The 19812-nt window shown below is 37.5% G+C and overlaps 1 protein-coding gene across 5 annotated transcripts in view; it reads right to left on the minus strand.

The window, feature by feature from the left end:
• OPHN1 (oligophrenin 1) overlaps window positions 1-19812 on the minus strand; it is a 526295-nt gene that overhangs the window by 309715 nt on the left and 196768 nt on the right. For 4 of the 5 annotated variants that reach the window (XM_038587601.1, XM_038587598.1, XM_038587599.1 and 1 more), the window contains one exon: window positions 9300-9395. In XM_038587601.1, coding sequence (XP_038443529.1) covers window positions 9300-9395 — 96 coding nt within the window. Of the gene's footprint in view, window positions 1-9299; window positions 9396-15478; window positions 15634-19812 lie in introns of those variants that run through there. The other variant, XM_038587602.1, reaches the window with a different exon arrangement.

Below are 19812 nucleotides of genomic sequence, written 5' to 3' on the forward strand. Positions count from 1 at the left end.
CCACTCTACACTGAGCAAAATGACTAGAAGGGAAAACTCAAGACAAAAGAAAGAATCAGAAACAGTCCTCTCTCCCACAGAGTTACAAAATTTGGGTTACAATTCAATGTCAGAAAGCCAATTCAGAAGCACAATTATAAAAGCTACTGGTGGCTCTAGAAAAAAGCATAAAGGATTCAAGAGACTTCATGACTGCAGAATTTAGATCTAAGCAGACCGAAATTAAAAGTCAGGTAAATGAGATGCAATCCAAACTGGAGGTCCTAACAACGAGGGTTAACGAGGTAGAACGAGTGAGTGACATAGAAGACAAGTTGATGGCAAGGAAGGAAACTGAGAAAAAAGAGAAAAACAATTAAAAGATCATGAGGATAGGTTAAGGGAAATAAATGACAGCCTCAGAAGGAAAAATCTATGTTTAATTGGGGTTCCAGAGGGCGCCAAAAGAGACAGAGGACTAGAAAGTGTATTTGAACAAATCATAGCTGAGAATTTCCCTAACTTGGGAAGGGAAACAGGCATTCAAATCAAAGAGATAGAGAGACCCCCCCCCCCACTAAAACCCATCAAAATCAACAAAAGCAGGCCAACACCAAGACATGTTATAGTTAAAACTGCAAAATAAAAATATATATTTTTGCAAAATGTAGTGATGAAGAAAAATCCTAAAAGCAACAATAAAAAGGAAGTCCCTAACTTATAATGGAAAACCATTAGATTAGCAGCAGATCTCTCCAGAGAAACTTGGCAAGACAGAGCAGATTGGCATGATATAGTCAGTATGCTGAATGGGAAAAATCTGTGGCCAAGAATACTCTATCCAGCAGCAAGGCTATCATTCCATATAGAAAGAGAGATAAAGAATTTCCCAAACAAGCAAAAACTAAAGGAGTTTGTGACCACTAAAGCAACTCTACAAAAAAAAATATTAAATGGGACTCTGAGTGGGAAGGAAAAACCAAAAATGGCAAAGACTAGAAAGGAACAGAGAAAATCTGCAGAGACAACAACAAAATAAATAATAAAATAGCACTAAGTATCTTCAATAATTATTCTGAATGTACATAGACTACATTATATGGTTAACTAATCTTTGACACAGCAGGGGAGAATATCCAATGTAAAAAAAGACAGTATCTTCAATAAATGGTGTTATGAAACCTGAACAGCAACACATAAAAGAATGAAACTGTACTACTTCCTTACATCATCCACCAAAATAAATTCAAAATGGATGAAAGACAAAAAAAAAAAAAACAAAAAACAAAATGGATGAAAGACCTAAATGTGAGACAGGAAACCATCAATGTCCTTAAGGAGAACATAGGCAGTAACCCCTTTGACATAAGCCATAGCAACTTCTTACTAGATATGTCTCTTGAGGCAAGAGAAACAAAAGCAAAAATAAACTATCGGGACCTCATCAAGACAAAATGCTTCTTCACAGTGAAGGAAACAAACCATCAAGAAAAATAAAAGTCAACCTTCAGAATGGGAGAAGATATTTGCAAACGACATATCTGATAAATGGTTAAAAATGAATAATACTGTTGAAAACTGGACAGAAGTCATGAATAGACATTTTTCCAAAGAAGACATGCAGATGGCCAACAGACATAAAAAGATGTAAAAAGATGCTCAATATCACTTATCATCAGGGAAACACAAAACGACAATGAAATATCACCTCACATATTTCAGAATATCTAAAATTAACAATATAGGAAACAACAGATGTTGACAAAGATAAGGAGAAAGGAGAACCCTCTTACACTATTGGTAGGAATGCAAACTGATGCAGCCACTCTAGAAAACAGCATGGAGGTTTCCCTAAATGTTAAAAATAGAAGTACCCAATGATCTACCACTTGCACTACAATGTATTTACCCAAAGATACAAAAATACTAATTTGAAGGGATACATGCACCCTGATATTTATAGTAACATTATCAGGAACAGCCAAATTATGGAAAGAAGCCAAATATCCATCAACTGATGAGTGGACAAAGAAGATGAATGGATAAAGAAGATGTAAGAAGATATATGTATCTATACACACACTCACACACAATGGAATATTACTTGGTCCTAAAAAGAATAAAATCTTGACATTTGCAATGGTGTGGATGGAGCTAGAGTATGTTTTGCTAAGCAAAATAAATCAGAAAAAGAGAAAAAGCATATGATTTCACTCATATGTGCAAGTTAAGATACAAAAGAGATAAAAATAGGGGAAAAAGAGAGAGAAGTAAACCAGAAAACAAAGTCTTAATTATAGAAACGAAACTGAGGGTTGATGGAGAGGAGGTGGGCAGGAGGCAGGGTGGGGTGGGTTAAATTGGTGATGGGTATTAAGGAGGGCATTTGTGATGAGCACTGGGTGTCATATGTAAGTGATGAATCACTAAATTCTACACCTGAAACTAATATTACATTGTGTGTTAACTAACTGGAATTTAAATAAAAACTTGAAAAGAAAAAAAATATATATATAAGGTTCTCCAATGAGATCCACCAGTTTATAAGGTTAAGTCAAGACTTAGAAATCTGCCTACTTCTCCTTCCTGATCTTTTCCCATTTGTGTATTACTCTCCATAAGCTTTAGAATACAATCCAAAATATTTCATGAGGTATTCCAGGCCCCTCAATGTATAACCCAGGTATCAGCATCATAAACCCACGCACTGTGTTTGGCCAACCAGTTAAGGGTTTTTTTTTGGTTTGTACAGTGTTTTTAACTTGATTTAACTGCCAATGTATAATGCTATGCCTAAAATATCTGGGTATCACTTTCTGGGGAAAAAATGAAATTCCGGCAATATAGGCCCACAAATTTAGATGACAACAATCCCTGGCGCCCATTCAAGGATGCTTAGATGGATCATGTCTTTTTTGTTTTCATAAGTCCTACCACTTATTACCAAAAGACAGTATATCGTTGCCGTCCTATATCCACTCTGCTTTGCTCATTTACATGACCTGCCAACACTCTAATTTAGCCTTTATGCAAACTCTCAGGTCTTAATCTCTGACTCCTTCTCCACTTTTTCCAGTTATGTTCAGTGACTTCCAGTTTCAAGAAGGATAATCTTACTCCCCTCACCTGTGCTTTTGTATATTTGCTTTTTCTATTGTATTTTCTTAATTCACATTCATCCTTTAGAAATTCAACTCAGGTCAGGACCAGGACAGGAGAGAGGCAAGCGAGGCACTTAGGGTGCATAATTTTAGGAGGCACTCACACTCTGGTGCCCACCTGCACTTTGCATGAACCTGAAAATAAGTGTTTTCTTAAATTTCAGCCCTAGCATTCTCACTAGCCTCACCCTAACCCTAGATCTAACGTAGGTATCATTTCTCTGTGGAGCCTCCTTATTTATTCTCCCCATTTCTCTCTCTTTCTCTCTCTCTCTCTGTCTCTCTCTCACACACACACACACACACACACACACAGACACACACACACACAGTAGTGTTGACTAGGAGCTACTGTGTGCCTATCTCTATCATAGTGCATAAGTACTTTGTATTGCAATTGTCTGTTTACTCATCTGCCTCCTTTAATAGCCTATGAGATCCTTGAGAGCAAGGAGATTCATTGTGTCTCTGAATCCCCAGTGTATGGCATTTAGTGGACACTTTCTACCTATTTACTAGTGAACAAATACATGGCAGGGTTCCTCAGAAAAGAGCAAGGAGATTCTCTGAAGCCTATGTGGGAAGCACCCTTCTTTCTTGCTCTTGGTACTGCAATGATACAGGAAGTTATTTGCCTATACTTCTTCCTAATACTTACCTAAATGGAAGTTCCATGAGGGCAGGGTTCATAGCAGGCACTCTTATTGGATTAGTTGAATAAATCAATTGGGCTTTAGGAGACCTTGGTTCCAGTATTAAGTCTGGAACTATCTTCATAAAATCACTAGCCCAGCTCTGGACATCAGTTTCCCTATCTGTAGAATTGGCAGGAGTGGTAGTGGGGAACCTGGTAAACTAGCCCAGTATGTTCTCATGTTCTTTCTCCACCCCTTACCATGTGTGTGTGTGTGTGTGCGCGCACACACACACCTATCTGTCTCTGACACTGGTTCTCTCTCTCATTGGTTTATGTAAAGTGTTTTAAAACAAGACTTGGTACTTGGTAAGCACTGTGAGAGTATCAGTTTATTTTTTAATCTGGAAATTCAATTTTTCAAGTAAGTTCTTACATGCTTCATTTGAGTTTGGGTAGATAGGAGAAACCAAAGATCCAAAAGAACTATTTGAAAAAAACTTGAGAACTGACATGGGGTTCCAAAGTGCTCACTGATGTTATGATGGCTGTGTAGAAATCAGAGTCCTAGGCTCCACTACAGAGATTCTGAGTCATTTGATCTAAGAGAGGTCCTGAGAATCTGCATCAATGAGGTTCAGGTCACTCTGACATATATAGGAATAGCTAAACTGGAATATTAACATTTTATTTTACATTTTCTTTTGCAGTTATTCAGGAAGTATAATTTTAAACTGACATTTTCAAAAACTTAGGTTCTACCATTTCCTGGTAAGATCAACAAATATGATATACTGAGCACCAGTCATATGTCAGACACTGAGTCTAATGACTTACATATACTCTCTGATATATATATTTATCTGATTTACTCCTCACTGTCTTGGGAAATAGATTATACTTCCTACTTTAGAGATGAGGAAAACCGGTCCAACAAGCTTAGGTAATGTTGCTAACATCCCATAGCTAATAAATCTGAACTATACACAAAAATATCTAAACACCTGAGATTTCCTTTGATTACTGAGCTATAGAGGTAGAGAAAAGGCCCGGCAATGCCAGTCGAAGGCACAGATGTCTTGCTTTAGAACATGGACAAATGTCATCATCAGGGCAGTGAGACATTTCCTCCCACTTGTCCTCATTATACACAGACTTCTCAAGTTAGTTACTAGTGCTGATCATCAAGGGAAGGGACTCCTTAGAGAAGCCTCAGGTTTTGCTTCACATCATCTAGGAATAATTCCCATCTCTGTTAGACAACTGGTATCCACAGGGGCTTAAAGGTATTGAGTCACATTTTGCAGCCATTGTGAAAACTGCATTATGGAAAGAACTGCTAGGCCCTCTTTACATATAATGTGAAATCTAAATCTCAACCCAAAATTCTATCATAAATGTACTTTTATTAATTTTTCCAGTTAAACAGAACATCTACTGACTCAGGGCCAGTAGTGTTGGCAATTAGAGGGTATGGCACAGTGTGCTATCTTAGCTTCCAAAGCAGCTGTCCTTTCCCAACAATGCCCTCCCAGTCAGCCTCTAATATATCTTCTCAAAGCCTCCAAAAGGCCTCACCTTAAACTGCTGGAGCACTGGTTGTTCTCTCTACCACCACAAATCCCAGTTCTCAAAGTAACAAATTCAACAAGGATAATAACTGTGACAGGCCAACTAAAATCTCAAAATCTTTTTTCAATACCCATCAATAAAGGTCAGTTTATGAGTCATCATCTCTAAAAGCCATGATCAGATGATAACTACAAGTTTCTGGAGTTGGTAGGCAAAAGGTAACTGAGTTAAAGTGTTGTTGCAAAGCATACATTATGAAGCAAATGTGTCACAGCTAGCAGCTTACATGGAGCTCACAGACACCCCCAAGGAACCCAGTACCACTATGGGGTCATTTTTATTTTTGTTTACAAGCCATTATGCTCAAACTCACACCCCTTCTTTTTCCTAAATGGCACTGGTTGACATTTACGGTAAGGTAGGTGTTGTACCCTCAGTGGACCCACCCCTACAGCTCCTTGGGCATTGGTCTCACCCTTTTAAATCTAGGGGGAGGAGGCACCCAGGGCCTATGCACTCTAGGCATATAATAAGAGTGGCAGCCCTGATGATCTCAGGATTGGCTTCAGAGTCCTTCTTCTCTTGTCTTTGAAGAACAGTGCATGTTCATAGCCAAATAGCTATACGATCTGGTCTTATAGGGTCTAATAAGTCAAACAGTCTTCCTTCATTTTGTCCCATTTTTGTTTTCTATAGTCCCAGCTTGTAGTGTTTCTGCTTGTATAATTCCATCTCTATTCCTGGCTTCTATTGTGATAGTTGATTATATCCATGTTTCACACCCACATTGATCTCCTGATGCAATGGTCACTCCACCGCACCCTTGGTGTTCTCTTCCAAACACACTTTATCATATTTTGTAATATGAACAGGCAGAGAAATGTCCAACTCTTGAAGTTCTGGTTCCATTTTGTTTAATAATTCCATCTTCAATTCATTTCTCTCCTCTCAGCCTTTACTAGTAACAGGGAGAACCAAGCCATTCTTTCAACACTTTGCTTAGAAATTTCTTCAGCCAAATATTCAATTTTTTTTCAGTCAGAAAACACTACCTGCCACAAAATACTAGAACACAAACACATTTTAGCAAAGTTCTTTGCCTACTTTATAACAAGGATTGCTTTTCTCCATTGTCTAATCACATGTTCTTTATGGAAACTTTCTCTATGGCTCTCCTTTTTTTCTTTCTGAGCTCTCACAACAAATGCCTTTAAAATTCCATTCATGGCAATCTAGGCTTTTCCTAGCATGCACCTGCAAACTTTTACAGCTTCTTCCCATTACTCAGTTCCAAAGCTACCTCAACATTATTAGGGAATTGGTACAGCAGCACCTCCACTTCTCAGCACCAATTTCTGTCTTACTAAATTTAGGATGCTATAACAAAATACCATAGACTGAGTGGCTTATAAACAACAGAAACTTATTTCTCACAGTTCTGGAGGCTACAAGTCTGAGGTCAAGGTGTCAGCATAGTTAGGTTCTGGTGAGAGCCCTCTTGAAGGTTGCAGACTGACTTCTTATTGTATCCTCACATGGTGGAAGGAGGGTAAAAGTGCCCTTGGGAGTCCCTTTTATGAGGGCTCTGATCCCATTCATGAGGGGTTTCCACCTTCATGATCTAATTACCTCTCAAAGACTCCAACTCTTAATACCATAACATCAGGGGTTAGAATTTCAACATATGATTTTTGAGAGGGACACAGAACTATTCAATCTACTGCAGAGTACAAAGAAATAGAATCTTATATTAACAATGATTAAACAGTTAATATGTACTTAAACACTGTGCACATTTGGCATTGATCATCACATCCCTATTTCAAAGATGAGAAAAATTAATTCTCAGAGAGGGAAATTCACCTCCCCAGGATACAAAGATAATAAGTTCCAAAACTTAAGTTCAAATTTGGGCTGACTCTAGAGTCCATGATATTAACTTTTAAGTAAGTCATGCACTTAGACAAAAATACATTTGCAAAAGTAAAATGAAGTGGAGTGAATAAGTAAATAATCTAAATGCAAATGTGTGCCTCATTATTTATACTACCATATTTACCAAAACAATCAATTTTAGTCTCACAAAAGTACCCATTGCAGTATTATTTATAATAGTGAAAAATTGGAAATAAGCTAAATAGTTTAATAGTATATAAAGTATGGCTCCTATAATAAAAAGATCTGAATGAACCCATTATTTATTCATCCAGTAAACACATATTGAGCATCTAATATATTCTAGGTACTCCTCCACATGCTGGGGAAATAGCAGTGAATAAAAACAATGTCCTTGCCCCTCATGAAACTTACAAAGAATTTTAAGTGATATCAGAAGATGATTATGATAAACTATTAGGTTAAAAAGATAAAATTATGTATTTAGAATGAACTAAATTGCACACACATAAAAGAGATACATGAACAAAAGAAATCAAAAGTAACTTGCCAATACCATCTAATATATTGTTTCTGTGCTGGAATATCTTACTATCATAGGTAATTTTATACTTTTATATATGATTTATATTTCCTACAATGACCATTAAATAATGATAATAATAATAATAAGACATTTTTATATTTTAATGATGGGGTTCACAAATACAACTGTGTAACATACTTGTATCTGTGACATTAAATCATTCACAATAGTTCTGTGGTTCAATGTTATTGTCTAGCAAATGCTTTACACTAACTCTTTTAACTCACTGGTTACCAAACATTTTCTTAAATGACCAGAACAAATACTTTAGGCTTTGAAAGCCATCCAGTCTCTGCCACTTCTACTCAATGTTGTTCTACCACAAAAGTACCCTTAGACAATATTTTTTCTCTTAGACAATATTTAGACAACCAACAAAACTTTATTTACAAGAAAAAGAAAAAGCAGTAGGCAAGATTTGGCCCAAGGGTCATAGTTTGCTGACACTACTTTAACTTCATAAGAACTAACACAAACACAAACTGTTCAATCTCTTCATGGAAACATTCTTGATATTAACATTAACCACATTTTATAGACAAAAAATAAGGCTCACAAAAAGGAAATATCTGTCCGAGATCACACAGCTCACAGAGTGAGTGGTTAAATTCAGTTCCCAAGAGAGATGCCAAATGTCCTGTTGTCTGAAAACCTGGACATATATAAATAATACTTTTAGACATTCTAGAGATTATTCCTTAGAGGACTATTAATCTAAATCATCCTGTTTTTTTTAAATCACTCTTTAATTTATCCTTTATAAAATTATCTATTTTCATGTACTATATTCTTTAAAGAAAAAGTCCGGCGGGCAGCCGGGTGGCTCAGCGGTTTAGCGCCACCTTCAGCCCAGGGCGTGATCCTGGAGACCCAGGATGGAGGGCCACATCGGGCTCTTGGCATGGAGCCTGCTTCTCTCTCTGCCTGTGTCTCTGCGTCTCTCTCTCTCTCTCTCTCTCCTCTGCCTCTCTCTCTCTCTCTCTCTCTCTCTGTCTCTGTGTGTGTGTGTGTTTCTCGTGAATAAATAAATAAAATCTTAAAAAAAAAAAGAAAAAGTCCCGTGCAGATTGAGTCAAAGGCCTCAGTGGAGGTTTGGTATCTTCCTATTGCTTTTGTGTGAGAGGGGAATGGGACTGGGAGACAATGTTTCTTTATTCTTCTTATGCAGCCTCCCATGAGCTTGGCACTAGACCACAGAGGATGAAGATGTTCAGGTATCCAGAAACCTAGGACACTGCATGGTCTCATAACTGCCTCAAGAGGCACAAGTAGGGACATGCGGGTGGCTCAGTGGTTGAGCGTCTGCCTTTGGCTCTAGGCATGATCCCAGTCCCAGGATCAAGTCCCACATCTGGCTCCCAATGAGGAGCCTGCCTCTCCCTCTATCTAGGTCTCTGCTTCTGTGTCTCTCATGAATAAATAAATAAAATATTGAAAAAATAAAAAGAGGCACAAGTAGCTGAAGACTTACCAATGTTAATCTCATCATCAGTCAGAGTGTCTCCAATGAAATCAAACTGAAAGGACTGAAGTGTCTGAGAAAATTTCTGAACAGCTGAAGAATAATCTGCAAAATAACAGAAACAGAAGAAATGGTCAAGACTGCTGTCCTTTAACTGATTTACCCATCTCTGTTAGGGCTGATAGAAGAAAAGCAATGGGAAGTGCTCCCAGTAGTTAGCAACTTGCATTTAATACAGTTAAACAAAAGACAGACCTTCAGTAGAAGACTTTAGCAACTAAAACCATTAAAGAGGAAGGGGGCAGCTTAGTGAAGTCCTTCTTTTTTAAGTGATGGGACATGTTTTAATCTTAATTCCTGTCCTCTCTGACTCCTTCTACCCAAAGCCTGTAAGACTTAAAACTACTTATTTTTACTCCTAAAAGAGTCTTTTTAAGCATTAATTGAGCACTGATTATGGGCAATGGACTAAATGCTTTCTTACCTCTCACCAAATACCCACAATCATTCTACAATGGGAAAAAAAAAGCAGCTGAATTTTAGAGGTACTCAATGTCCCTGAGCTAGCTGGCACAGTCAAAAGTAGAAGCCAGATGGTCTATCTGTCTCTCCAGGGCCTTTTCCATGGCAACATTGGCACAACCTGGACATTTTACACATTAGCCATATGGCAGCCTGGATTGAGATACTATCTGGCAGGAAAACAAATTTAACTTGTTCACATGATATTCACCAAGGGACCTGAACGAAAGAGGCAATCAATGAAAAGCTTCAGGGTGTTATGGACAGACAAATGCTTTTACTTTTGGTGAATAATTTTGAATTTTTTTTGAATTTTATTATATAAAAATTTAATGAAGGTATAAAACTATATCACAGTTAGCCTTTAGGCAAGTTATCTTTAATAAAGTTTTTAAAATATGACCTTCACCAAGAGGTCCAGCCAAACTCTAGCCTTGCTACCCTGAGTGGTTCTCAGAGCAGAATCATCATCACCTGGGAGCTTTATGGAGATACACATTCCCAGGTCAAACCTCAGACTTACTGAATCAGAAACCGCATTTTTTATATAATCCCTAGGAGATTCCATATGCCCTTTGAAGTTTGAGGAGCACTGCTCTCACTAACTAAAGTAACCCATTAGACTGTCTTCTAGGAAAGGCCAAGGTTTTGGTTATTTTTGGTTCCCTTTTCCTATTTCTTCTTTAACTCCATAGTTTCATCATCCTCCACCTTCACATATATCAGATACATAGGCTTATTAGAGTTTTTTCTCTCAGACTAACAGAAAGGGAGACAATGTAAACAATGGCATCTATTCCTTTTAATGAAAATCTAACATGGCTAAGCACAAACAAAATAAAACATGTTCAGACATTTGGTTGGAGCAGCTTAACCTGCTTAGAATTTTATTGCCATCTTGTCTATATCCCATATCCAGAAGAGTTTATTTTCAGTATTTAGAGCCTTGACCCTTTGAATACATCACTGGCAAGGAGGCAAGGGTAGAGAAGGAGGAGGAGAAGGGGGAGAAGAAGAGGAGCAGATGGCTCAGTTGTTTAAGTATCTGATTCATGATTTCGGCTCAGGTCGTGATCTCATGGGTCTGCACTCAGCATGGAGTCTGCTTGAGATTCTCTCTCTCCCTCTCCCTCTGCTCTTCCCCTAACTCGCTTGCACACACTCTCACTCTCTTAAATAAATAAATAAATAAATAAATAAATAAATAAATAAATAAATAAATAAATAAATCTATCTTTGAAAAAAGAAAAAGAAAGGTTTTACAAAGAGTAGGGACTGCAGACTAGGCTACCATGCCTTCTCTAATTTCCACATTTTGGAGTAACATTTTCTACTTCAAATCTGGTTCACATAAATGTGAGACAAGCATGTACACCCTGATCTCCATATCCCATCAGCAAAGAGAAAACAAAACTGGCTTCATGGCTGGAAAGCAATCACTTTTCTCTGGCCTCCTTGTTCAGCAGCAGATAAGGGCAAGCCCAGAATTCTCACATGTGCCTTCTGGGTCACTTAGAGAAATTAAATAAAAAATATTCATTATATTGCCTTTTCACACATACCTGAATTCCTTCAGTTTTTTCTTGATACAAACAAGGTACATTTATTAATCATTCCTCTTTTAGAATTATCTGAACATTTCAGAAACCACAAATACTAGGATCTTTGATATCTATATTATTTTCTAAGTAAAAGCGTGGGGTAAGAAAGGAGTTGCATTCATTCCCATTTTCACTATTTGTACCAACTTCTCATCTTCAGACAGAATTCCAGCCTGATTGAAAACACTACATTTGCACAGAGTTTGAAAATGTTTATAAAGGACTTTCCATAAGCACTCTCAGTTACTCCTTTTTAATACACAAATGTAAGTATTACTATACTTACCTTATAAACAAACATTAAAAGTGAGACAATGCAGATAAATCACATTCACAAATATAAACAAGCATAAATTAACAGCTCTTCATTGAAAGAAATCTCATATATTTGGCCTCTATACTAAGAAAAGTGCCAGGAATAAATCATGTATTTCAGATGAATGAGTTGGTAACTTTTGAACTCCAAAGATTCAACAGATAACATAGAAATGCTTGCTACATATGGAGCATTTATTTCCTTATTATACAAAAATTTACTCCATCACTCTACACCACGAACAATCATTATTTCATCTTTCCTAATACTTCTGCATCTCTACCAACCAAGCGTCTATCTCATAATTCTTCAAGCTATCTTTGAGGGTACTCTCTACACCACATTCTTATTCATGTGTCTTCTGTAATGTTTTTCCCTCACCTTACTCTTACTCATCCTAGAATGTAGTTAGATAGTGTTTTTAAGGCAACTGAAGCTTTCTGGGAATAAGGTAGAATAAAACAGGATTAATTAGTCAGGTAATTAATGTTGTATAGAAACCAATTTACTTATTATCACTATTATCTTCTATGGGATCATACTCTTACCTAAATTACTTTGGTCTGTACAATGCCTTAGAAATTTATCTATCTGTAATTCACTATTTTTGTTGCTAGGTAGATTCCATTGTATAAATATACTACAATTCCTCATTCACTATTTATGAACATTGTACAGTTTCTAGTTTTTCACTACTGTGAAGAATGTTACTTTAAACATTCATGTATAAGCCTTCCTGGGACTTATATGAGAAATTTCAGTTGATCCACATATATCTTCTAATATTTGATAACTTACTTTAAAATCCTTTTAGATTTATTTATTGCTAGCATAAAATGTTATATTAGTTTCAGCTGTACAACATAGCAATTCAACAACTCTGTACATTATGCTATGATCACTACAAGTATTGCTACCATCTGTCACCACACAATACTATTACAATGCCACTGACTATATTCCCTATGTTGTACCTTTCATCCCCATGATTTATTCATTCCATAGCTACAAGCCTGTACCTCCCACTCTCCTTCACTCATTTGGCCCATTCCCCACTCATCTCCCCTCTGGCAACCACCAGTTTGTTTTCTGTGTTTGTGGGTCTGTTTCTGCTCTTTTGTTTCCACATATAAGTGAAATCATGGTATTTGTCTTTCTCTAACTCACCTATTTCAATTAGCATAATCCTCTCTAGGTCCATCCATGTTGTTACAAATGGCAAGATTTCTCTTTTATGGCTGAGTAATATTTCATTATATATATATATATATATATATGATATTCTTTATCAATTCAGAGACACTTGAGTTGCTTCCATATCTTGCCTACTGTGAATAAGCTACAATAAAAATCTGGTAACTTACTTACTTACTTTATGTATTTATTGTACGTTTGTATTGGGAGTTTGATTTGCCAACATATAGCATAACACCCAGTGTTTATCCCGTCAAGTGCCCCCCTCTGTGCCCATCACCCAGTCACCCCAACCCCCCGCCCACCTCCCCTTCCACTACCCCTTGTTCATTTCCCAGAGTTAGGAGTCTCATGTTCTGTCAGCCTCTCTGATATATTTCCCATTCATTTTCTCTCCTTTCTCCTTTAATCCCTTTTATTGCTTTTTATATTCCCCATATGAATAAAACCATGTAATGTTTGTCCTTCTCTGATTGATTTACTTCACTCAGCATAATACTCTCCAGTTCCACCCACGTCGAAGCAAATGGTGGGTATTCTTCATTTCTAATGGCTGAGTAATATTCCATTGTATACATAGACCACATCTTCTTTTTCCATTCATTTTTCGATGGACACTGAGGCTCCTTCCACAGTTTGACTACTGTGGACATTGCTGCTATAAACATTGGGGGGCAGGTGTCCCCACATTTCACTGCATCTGTATCTTTGGGGAAATCCCCAGTAGTGCAATTGCTGGGTCATAGGGCATATCTATTTTTAACTCTTTGAGGAACCTCCACACAGTTTTCCAGAGTGGCTGCACCAGTGCACATTCCCACCAACAGTGCAAGAGGGTTCCCCTTTCTCCACTTCCTCTCCAACATTTGTTGTTTCCTGTCTTGTTAATTTTCCCCATTTTCATTGGTGTGAGGTGGTATCTCATTGTGGTTTTGATTTTTATTTCCCTGGTGGCAAGTGATGTGGAGCATTTTCTCATGTGCTTGTTGGCCATGTCTATGTCTTCCTCTGTGAAATTTCTGTTCATGTCTTTTGCCCATTTCATGATTGGATTGTTTGTTTCTTTGCTGTTGAGTTTAATAAGTTCTGTATAGATCTTGGACTTTTTTTATTTTAAATTTAACCAATCAAATGGATGTGTGGCATTAGCATGTGGTTTTAATCTGCATTTCCCTGATGGCTAATGGTGCTAATTAGCTTATCATGTACTTATTGGGCATTTATAATCTTTTCTTTCATGAAGATTCTGTTCATATTCTTGCCTATTTTAAACTTGAGCTTTTGTCTTCCTATTGTTGAGCTATTATTGATCTATTAGATTTCTTTAGATATCCTGGACACAAGTTTTTTTTGTCATATACGTATATCATATGACATTATATTATATTATATGATATATATATATATATATACACCATATATAATATATATATATATATATATAATATTCTCTAAATAAACTAAAGGTTTAACAATCTAAGGATTCTCTATTCAAGATAAATTGAATCTTGGGATGCCTGGATGGCTCAGTGTTTGAGTGCCTTGTTTGGCTCAGGGCATGATCCTGGAGTCCCAGGATCAAGTCCCACATTGGGGTCCCTGCATGGAGCCCGCTTCTCTCTCTGTGCCTGTGTCTCTTCCTCTCTTTGTGTCTCTCGTGAGCAAATAAATAAAATCTTAAAAAAAGATAAATCAAATCTTGAGAATACCAATGTACTTGGTTATACATTAAGGAAACCTAATAAAATCACTCTCTCCCCAGCTCAGCTGTAGCACTGAAAACCAACAGCTTCACAACTATGATAGCTATGAAAACCAACAAGTTAGTGGCCACCAGAGAGGGCAGAATGCAGTTGGAGTTTTACAAGCCTGTACTCTTGGAGAATATCACTATTTGTCCATTTTAACAGGTCCTGAAAGCTCCATTCTTAAGGCTAGTCTCTGTTCTAACATTAAGTTCATTCTGTGTTAAACAGTGATGTTATTGGGGCATTTGTAAAAAATAATCATATAAATTTTTAAAATATTGTGGTAGTCCAAGACAATGTAAAAGTTGGAGTTATCAAGAGGTTGACCAAAATATTTGGTGTGATATTGTGATTTATAAAAAATATATATTTGACCATTCAGATGATCAGACTATATTTCTTATATATATTTGGTCTTCATACACAATTCCCAGCTCACAGCTCCCAAAACCCCTGAAATTTCTTAATGATGAGAGCCATAAAATTGTCTTTTGTTAGGTTAATGCCATGACTTTTGAACCACACCTAAAAATGGAGACTGGTTGCCAGGAGAACTAACCATGTAATTAGAGTATTGGAACTTCCATTCTCATCCCCTGACCTCGGGGGAGGAGAGAGAGAGACTGGAGATTGAATCAGCCACCAATGGCCAATGATTTAATCAACCATGCTTATTTAATGAAGCTTCCACAAAAACCCAAAAGGAACTTCCAGGCTAGTGAATATGTAGAGAAGTGGGGAGAATGGTATGCTCAGAGAGGTCATGGAGGCTCCACACTCTTTCCCCATAATATGCCCTATACGTACCTTCTATATGGCTGTTCTTATGTTATATTCCTTTATAACAAATCGGTAATCTAATAAGTAAAATATTTCTTTGAGTTCTGTGAGTCATTCTAGAAAATTAATCAAACCTAAGAAGGAACCTCTGGTTTATAGCCAGTTGGTCAGAAGCACTGAACTTGTGATAGACAAATGAAAGCAGTAGTACAGTCTTGTATAACCAAACCCTTGACCTGCAGAATCTGGTTTCCAGGGAGATAGTGTCATAATTGAGTTGAATAGTAGGACATCCAGCTGGTGTTCAGAGAATTGCTTGTTAGTGTGGGGAATCCACTCCCAAAAATACATTAGAGTTGGGCCCAGGAACCCAAAATGCTTCATAAAACATTAGAGAATGACAATTTGGAGAATGACATGTGCAAAGGACCTATGCAAAGCTACAACCTATTCCTAAGAGTCTAGAAAGACATGTGCATGTGAAGGAATGTGTGCACACCCCAAGCTATGTCTATGTTCATGAAAGATTTGAGAAGGCCCTAATCTCTCACTTCTATCTAACCTTGAGGCCCTGAACAAGCAGGGAGAGAATGGTAGGAAAAGTTGTAAATTGACTGGCTGAATGTTACAGGCATGCCATAACATACACCAACAAAGCCCTTCACCAAAGCGTGAGGAACTTGCTGGCTTGATATTTCATGGAATACTTGTCTAATCAGTAGGCGATCACTAAACTAGCCTACCAAAGACTTCAGTGGCCACACACAACAAGAAATATAGATTATAATACAGAATTAGTTCAAGAAATCAATAAACAAGGAAACAACTACAGACACATAAATCATGGAAAAGAGTGAGGATATCATTCTGAGAATTATCACATTATATATTAAATGTGCACTTTTCAACAAAAATTAGGAGACACACAGAAACAGGAAACATTGGCTTATATTTTAAAAATGTAATCAACAGGGGATCCCTGGGTGGCTCAGTGGTTTAGCGCCTGCCTTTGGCCCAGGGAGCGATCTTGGAGTCCCGGGATCGAGTCCCACGTCCGGCTCCCAGCATGGAGCCTGCTTCTCCCTCCTCCTGTGTCTCTGCCTCTCTCTCTCTCTCTCTCTCTCTCTCTCTGTCTATCATGAATGAATGAATGAATAAATAAATAAATAAATAAATAAATAAATAAATCTTTTAAAAATGTAATCAACAGTAACTGTCCATGAGGAAGCCCAGACATTGAACTTACTAGATAAAGATTTTAATTAGTTATTCTAAACATGTTCAAAGAATTTAAAAGAACTATGTCTTAAAAAAAGAAAAAAAACAACCTAAAGGAGAGAATGAGAATAATGTATCACCAAATACAGAATATCAAAAAAGAGTTGGAGAATATTTTAAGAAAACAAAATAAAAACTCTGTAGTTAAAACTACAATAATAGACATGAACAATTTACTACACAGGGTCAAGATTAGAATGGGTAGATGGAAGAATCAGTGAAGCTAAAGACAGGCCAACTGAGATTACTAAGTCTAGGGAACAGAAAGAAAAAGAAATGAAGAAAAATGAATAGAACCACAGAAAAATTTGAGGCACCATAAACATAACAACACACACAATAGGAAACCTAGAATAGGAAAGGAAGAGGAAGATAGAATATTTGTCACATTTGATAGAAATAAAATTCATCATCACTCTCAACAAGCTCAATACATACCTAAAAGACTATAAACTCAGACATACACATCTAAAAATATCATAGTCAACTGCTGAAAAATAAAGAAGGGGACAAAATGTTTTAAAAAGGCAAAAGAAAAAGACTCATCATGAACAAGGAATCCTCAATAAGATTAACAGCTGAATTGTTCATCAGGAATTATTCAGGATCAAACAGTGAAGTACCATGTTCATAATGCTGGGGTGGAGGGAACTATCAAGATAATGAGTAAGGGACAGGAAGGCTAGGTAGGGAAAGACACGTAGGGGGCTACATGACTAAGCTCACAGAAATCCCAGATATGAAGAAATGTTATAGACAATATATTAATCAGACAGAAGGGGAGGTAACAAATCCACCATATTTATTCTAAATATAGACAGGATATTTTCATGATACTTAAAAATGTACCACATTTGTCTTATGCATTATTAACAAGAAATTTACCAAGTTCCCTGGTCAGTTTTAGAAAACTGACCATAAAAGCCTTCAGTGGCAACCCATTCAGGATCCCTCTCACTCTAGAGAGCTTTTTTTCTTTCCTTTCTGTTCTCAACATCACTTAATAAACTTTCACTTCACTTCACACTTTTGTGTCTGTGAAATTCATCCCTGGACTGTGAGACAAGAACCCTGTAATCCTGTAATAATAATAATCCACATCTAGAAAAATTAACCTTCAAAAATGAAGATATTCCCAGTTAAACAAAAACTGAATTACTTGCTAGCAAATCTGTCCTACAATAAATACTAAAGGGAGTCTACCAGGCTAAAATCAAAGAAAAACATAACAGGATTTAGGAAGATGGTGCCAGAACAGAAAGACCCTAGGTAGGTCTAGTCCCATGAATACAATGAGATAATTATCAAATCATCCTAAATACCCAATAAATCAATCTGAAAATCAATAGAACAAACTCCACAGCTAATGGAAGAGAAAAGACTACATTGAAAAAGGGTAGAAGTAAGGAGACATCTTTGGGGGAGAAATGGATTAGGAGTGCTTCAGAAGGGAGGGAGCCAGGGTCACAGAGAAGGGCAAGAGACAGAGAAGGATACAGGGGAACACACAAGGAGAACGTTTTCCCAAAGCCATTGATTCTGAAAATAAGAGGGCTGAGTTTCCTGAGCTGCAACCAACAGGGCTTAAAGCCTGGAGTTCTAAATGTCAGCAGGCTGGGCTGGTATGAGCCTTCAAGGAACTGCACTGCTCCTGGAAAGATAGGCAAAAAATTGGGAGGCAGACAGCCTGGAAACAGCAATCTAAAAAAATGCCTAGAACCCACAAGGGGAGATTATTCATTTTACTGTGAGTGCTTTCCTGAGAGACAGTATTCACAGAGATGTTCCTGGGGACAGTTGGCTGGTCACATTTCATTCCCCTCTCCCCTCAGTATAAACACAGATCAACCAGCAGGAAGAAGTACAGGGCCTACACAGACTGCCTACCTTGATTACAATATCCACACCCTTGTGCTCTGGTGAGACTACCCTGCTCAGTCAAGATTGCATCAGTCACAGCACAGCAGGACCCTCCCCCAAAAGTCCAGCATAATCCTCTGCATATATCACATCTCTAAAGCATGAACTATCTAAGGTCAGAAGCCTTGGCAGAGATAGAGCCCAAAACTCACTGTGCTGCTCCTGGTGAGAAGTCAGTCAAAAAACCCTGAGGCAGACAACTTGGAAAAAAAAATCTCAAAATTGCCTAGGGCACAAAGGGGGAAGACTATTCATTTTCTCAGAGAGCTTCCCTAAGAGGCAGCCTTCAAAGAAATACCTCTCCAGTAACAAAAAAGCTGGCTAGAGCCATTTCCCTCCCCGTATCAAGCATAAACACAGAGACACCTACAGGAAACAGTTTAGGGCTGACACAGGCTGCATAACTTGCTTACACTCTCAGACCCCTGCATTCTGGCGGAACTGCCTTTCTCCATCAAGCTTGACTCAGTCGCAGCATGGTGCGTCTTTTCCCCAGAAGACCAGCAGAAACCCCTATCCACACCACCTCTCCCAAACAGAGAATATCAAATGCTTCAGTTCTAAATAAAGTAAGATCCAATCTCTTTACATGAGCAGACCACAGCAAACCTAGTTAAAATTTTCCAAACTCTGGCCAAGGACCAAACTGCCCACTGCAGGCAAGGAAAGGTTTACTGATGACTGGTCTGAAGGATAGACCAGTCCATAGCATTACAACAGAGCATACAGTACACACCAGAAATACACCCTAAAGCACCAGGCCCTGGACACTACACGACTACTTCTTCATAAAGCCATTACTCTCAAGAACAGGAAATAAAACAGACTTTTCTAACACAGAGAAGACAAAGACTTAGAGAAAATGCTAAGATGGACGAATGTATTGCAAATGAAAGAATAACATAAAGCCTTAGGCAGAGATCTAAGTAAAACAGATATAAGTAACATGGCTGATAGAGAATTTAAAGCAATCATCATAAGGATACTAAGAGGGCTTGATAAAAAAATGGAAAACATCAAGGAGAATTTTATCTCAGAGATAAAAGTTAAAAAAGAATCAATCAGAAATTAACAATACGATAATTAACACTGGAAACAAGCTTGATACAATGAACAGAAGGCTGAAAGAACAATTATGAAACACAAGAATAGATTTAAGGAAC

This window comes from Canis lupus, chromosome X, assembly GCF_011100685.1.
Source record: "Canis lupus familiaris isolate Mischka breed German Shepherd chromosome X, alternate assembly UU_Cfam_GSD_1.0, whole genome shotgun sequence".
NCBI classification, from domain to species: domain Eukaryota; kingdom Metazoa; phylum Chordata; class Mammalia; order Carnivora; family Canidae; genus Canis; species Canis lupus.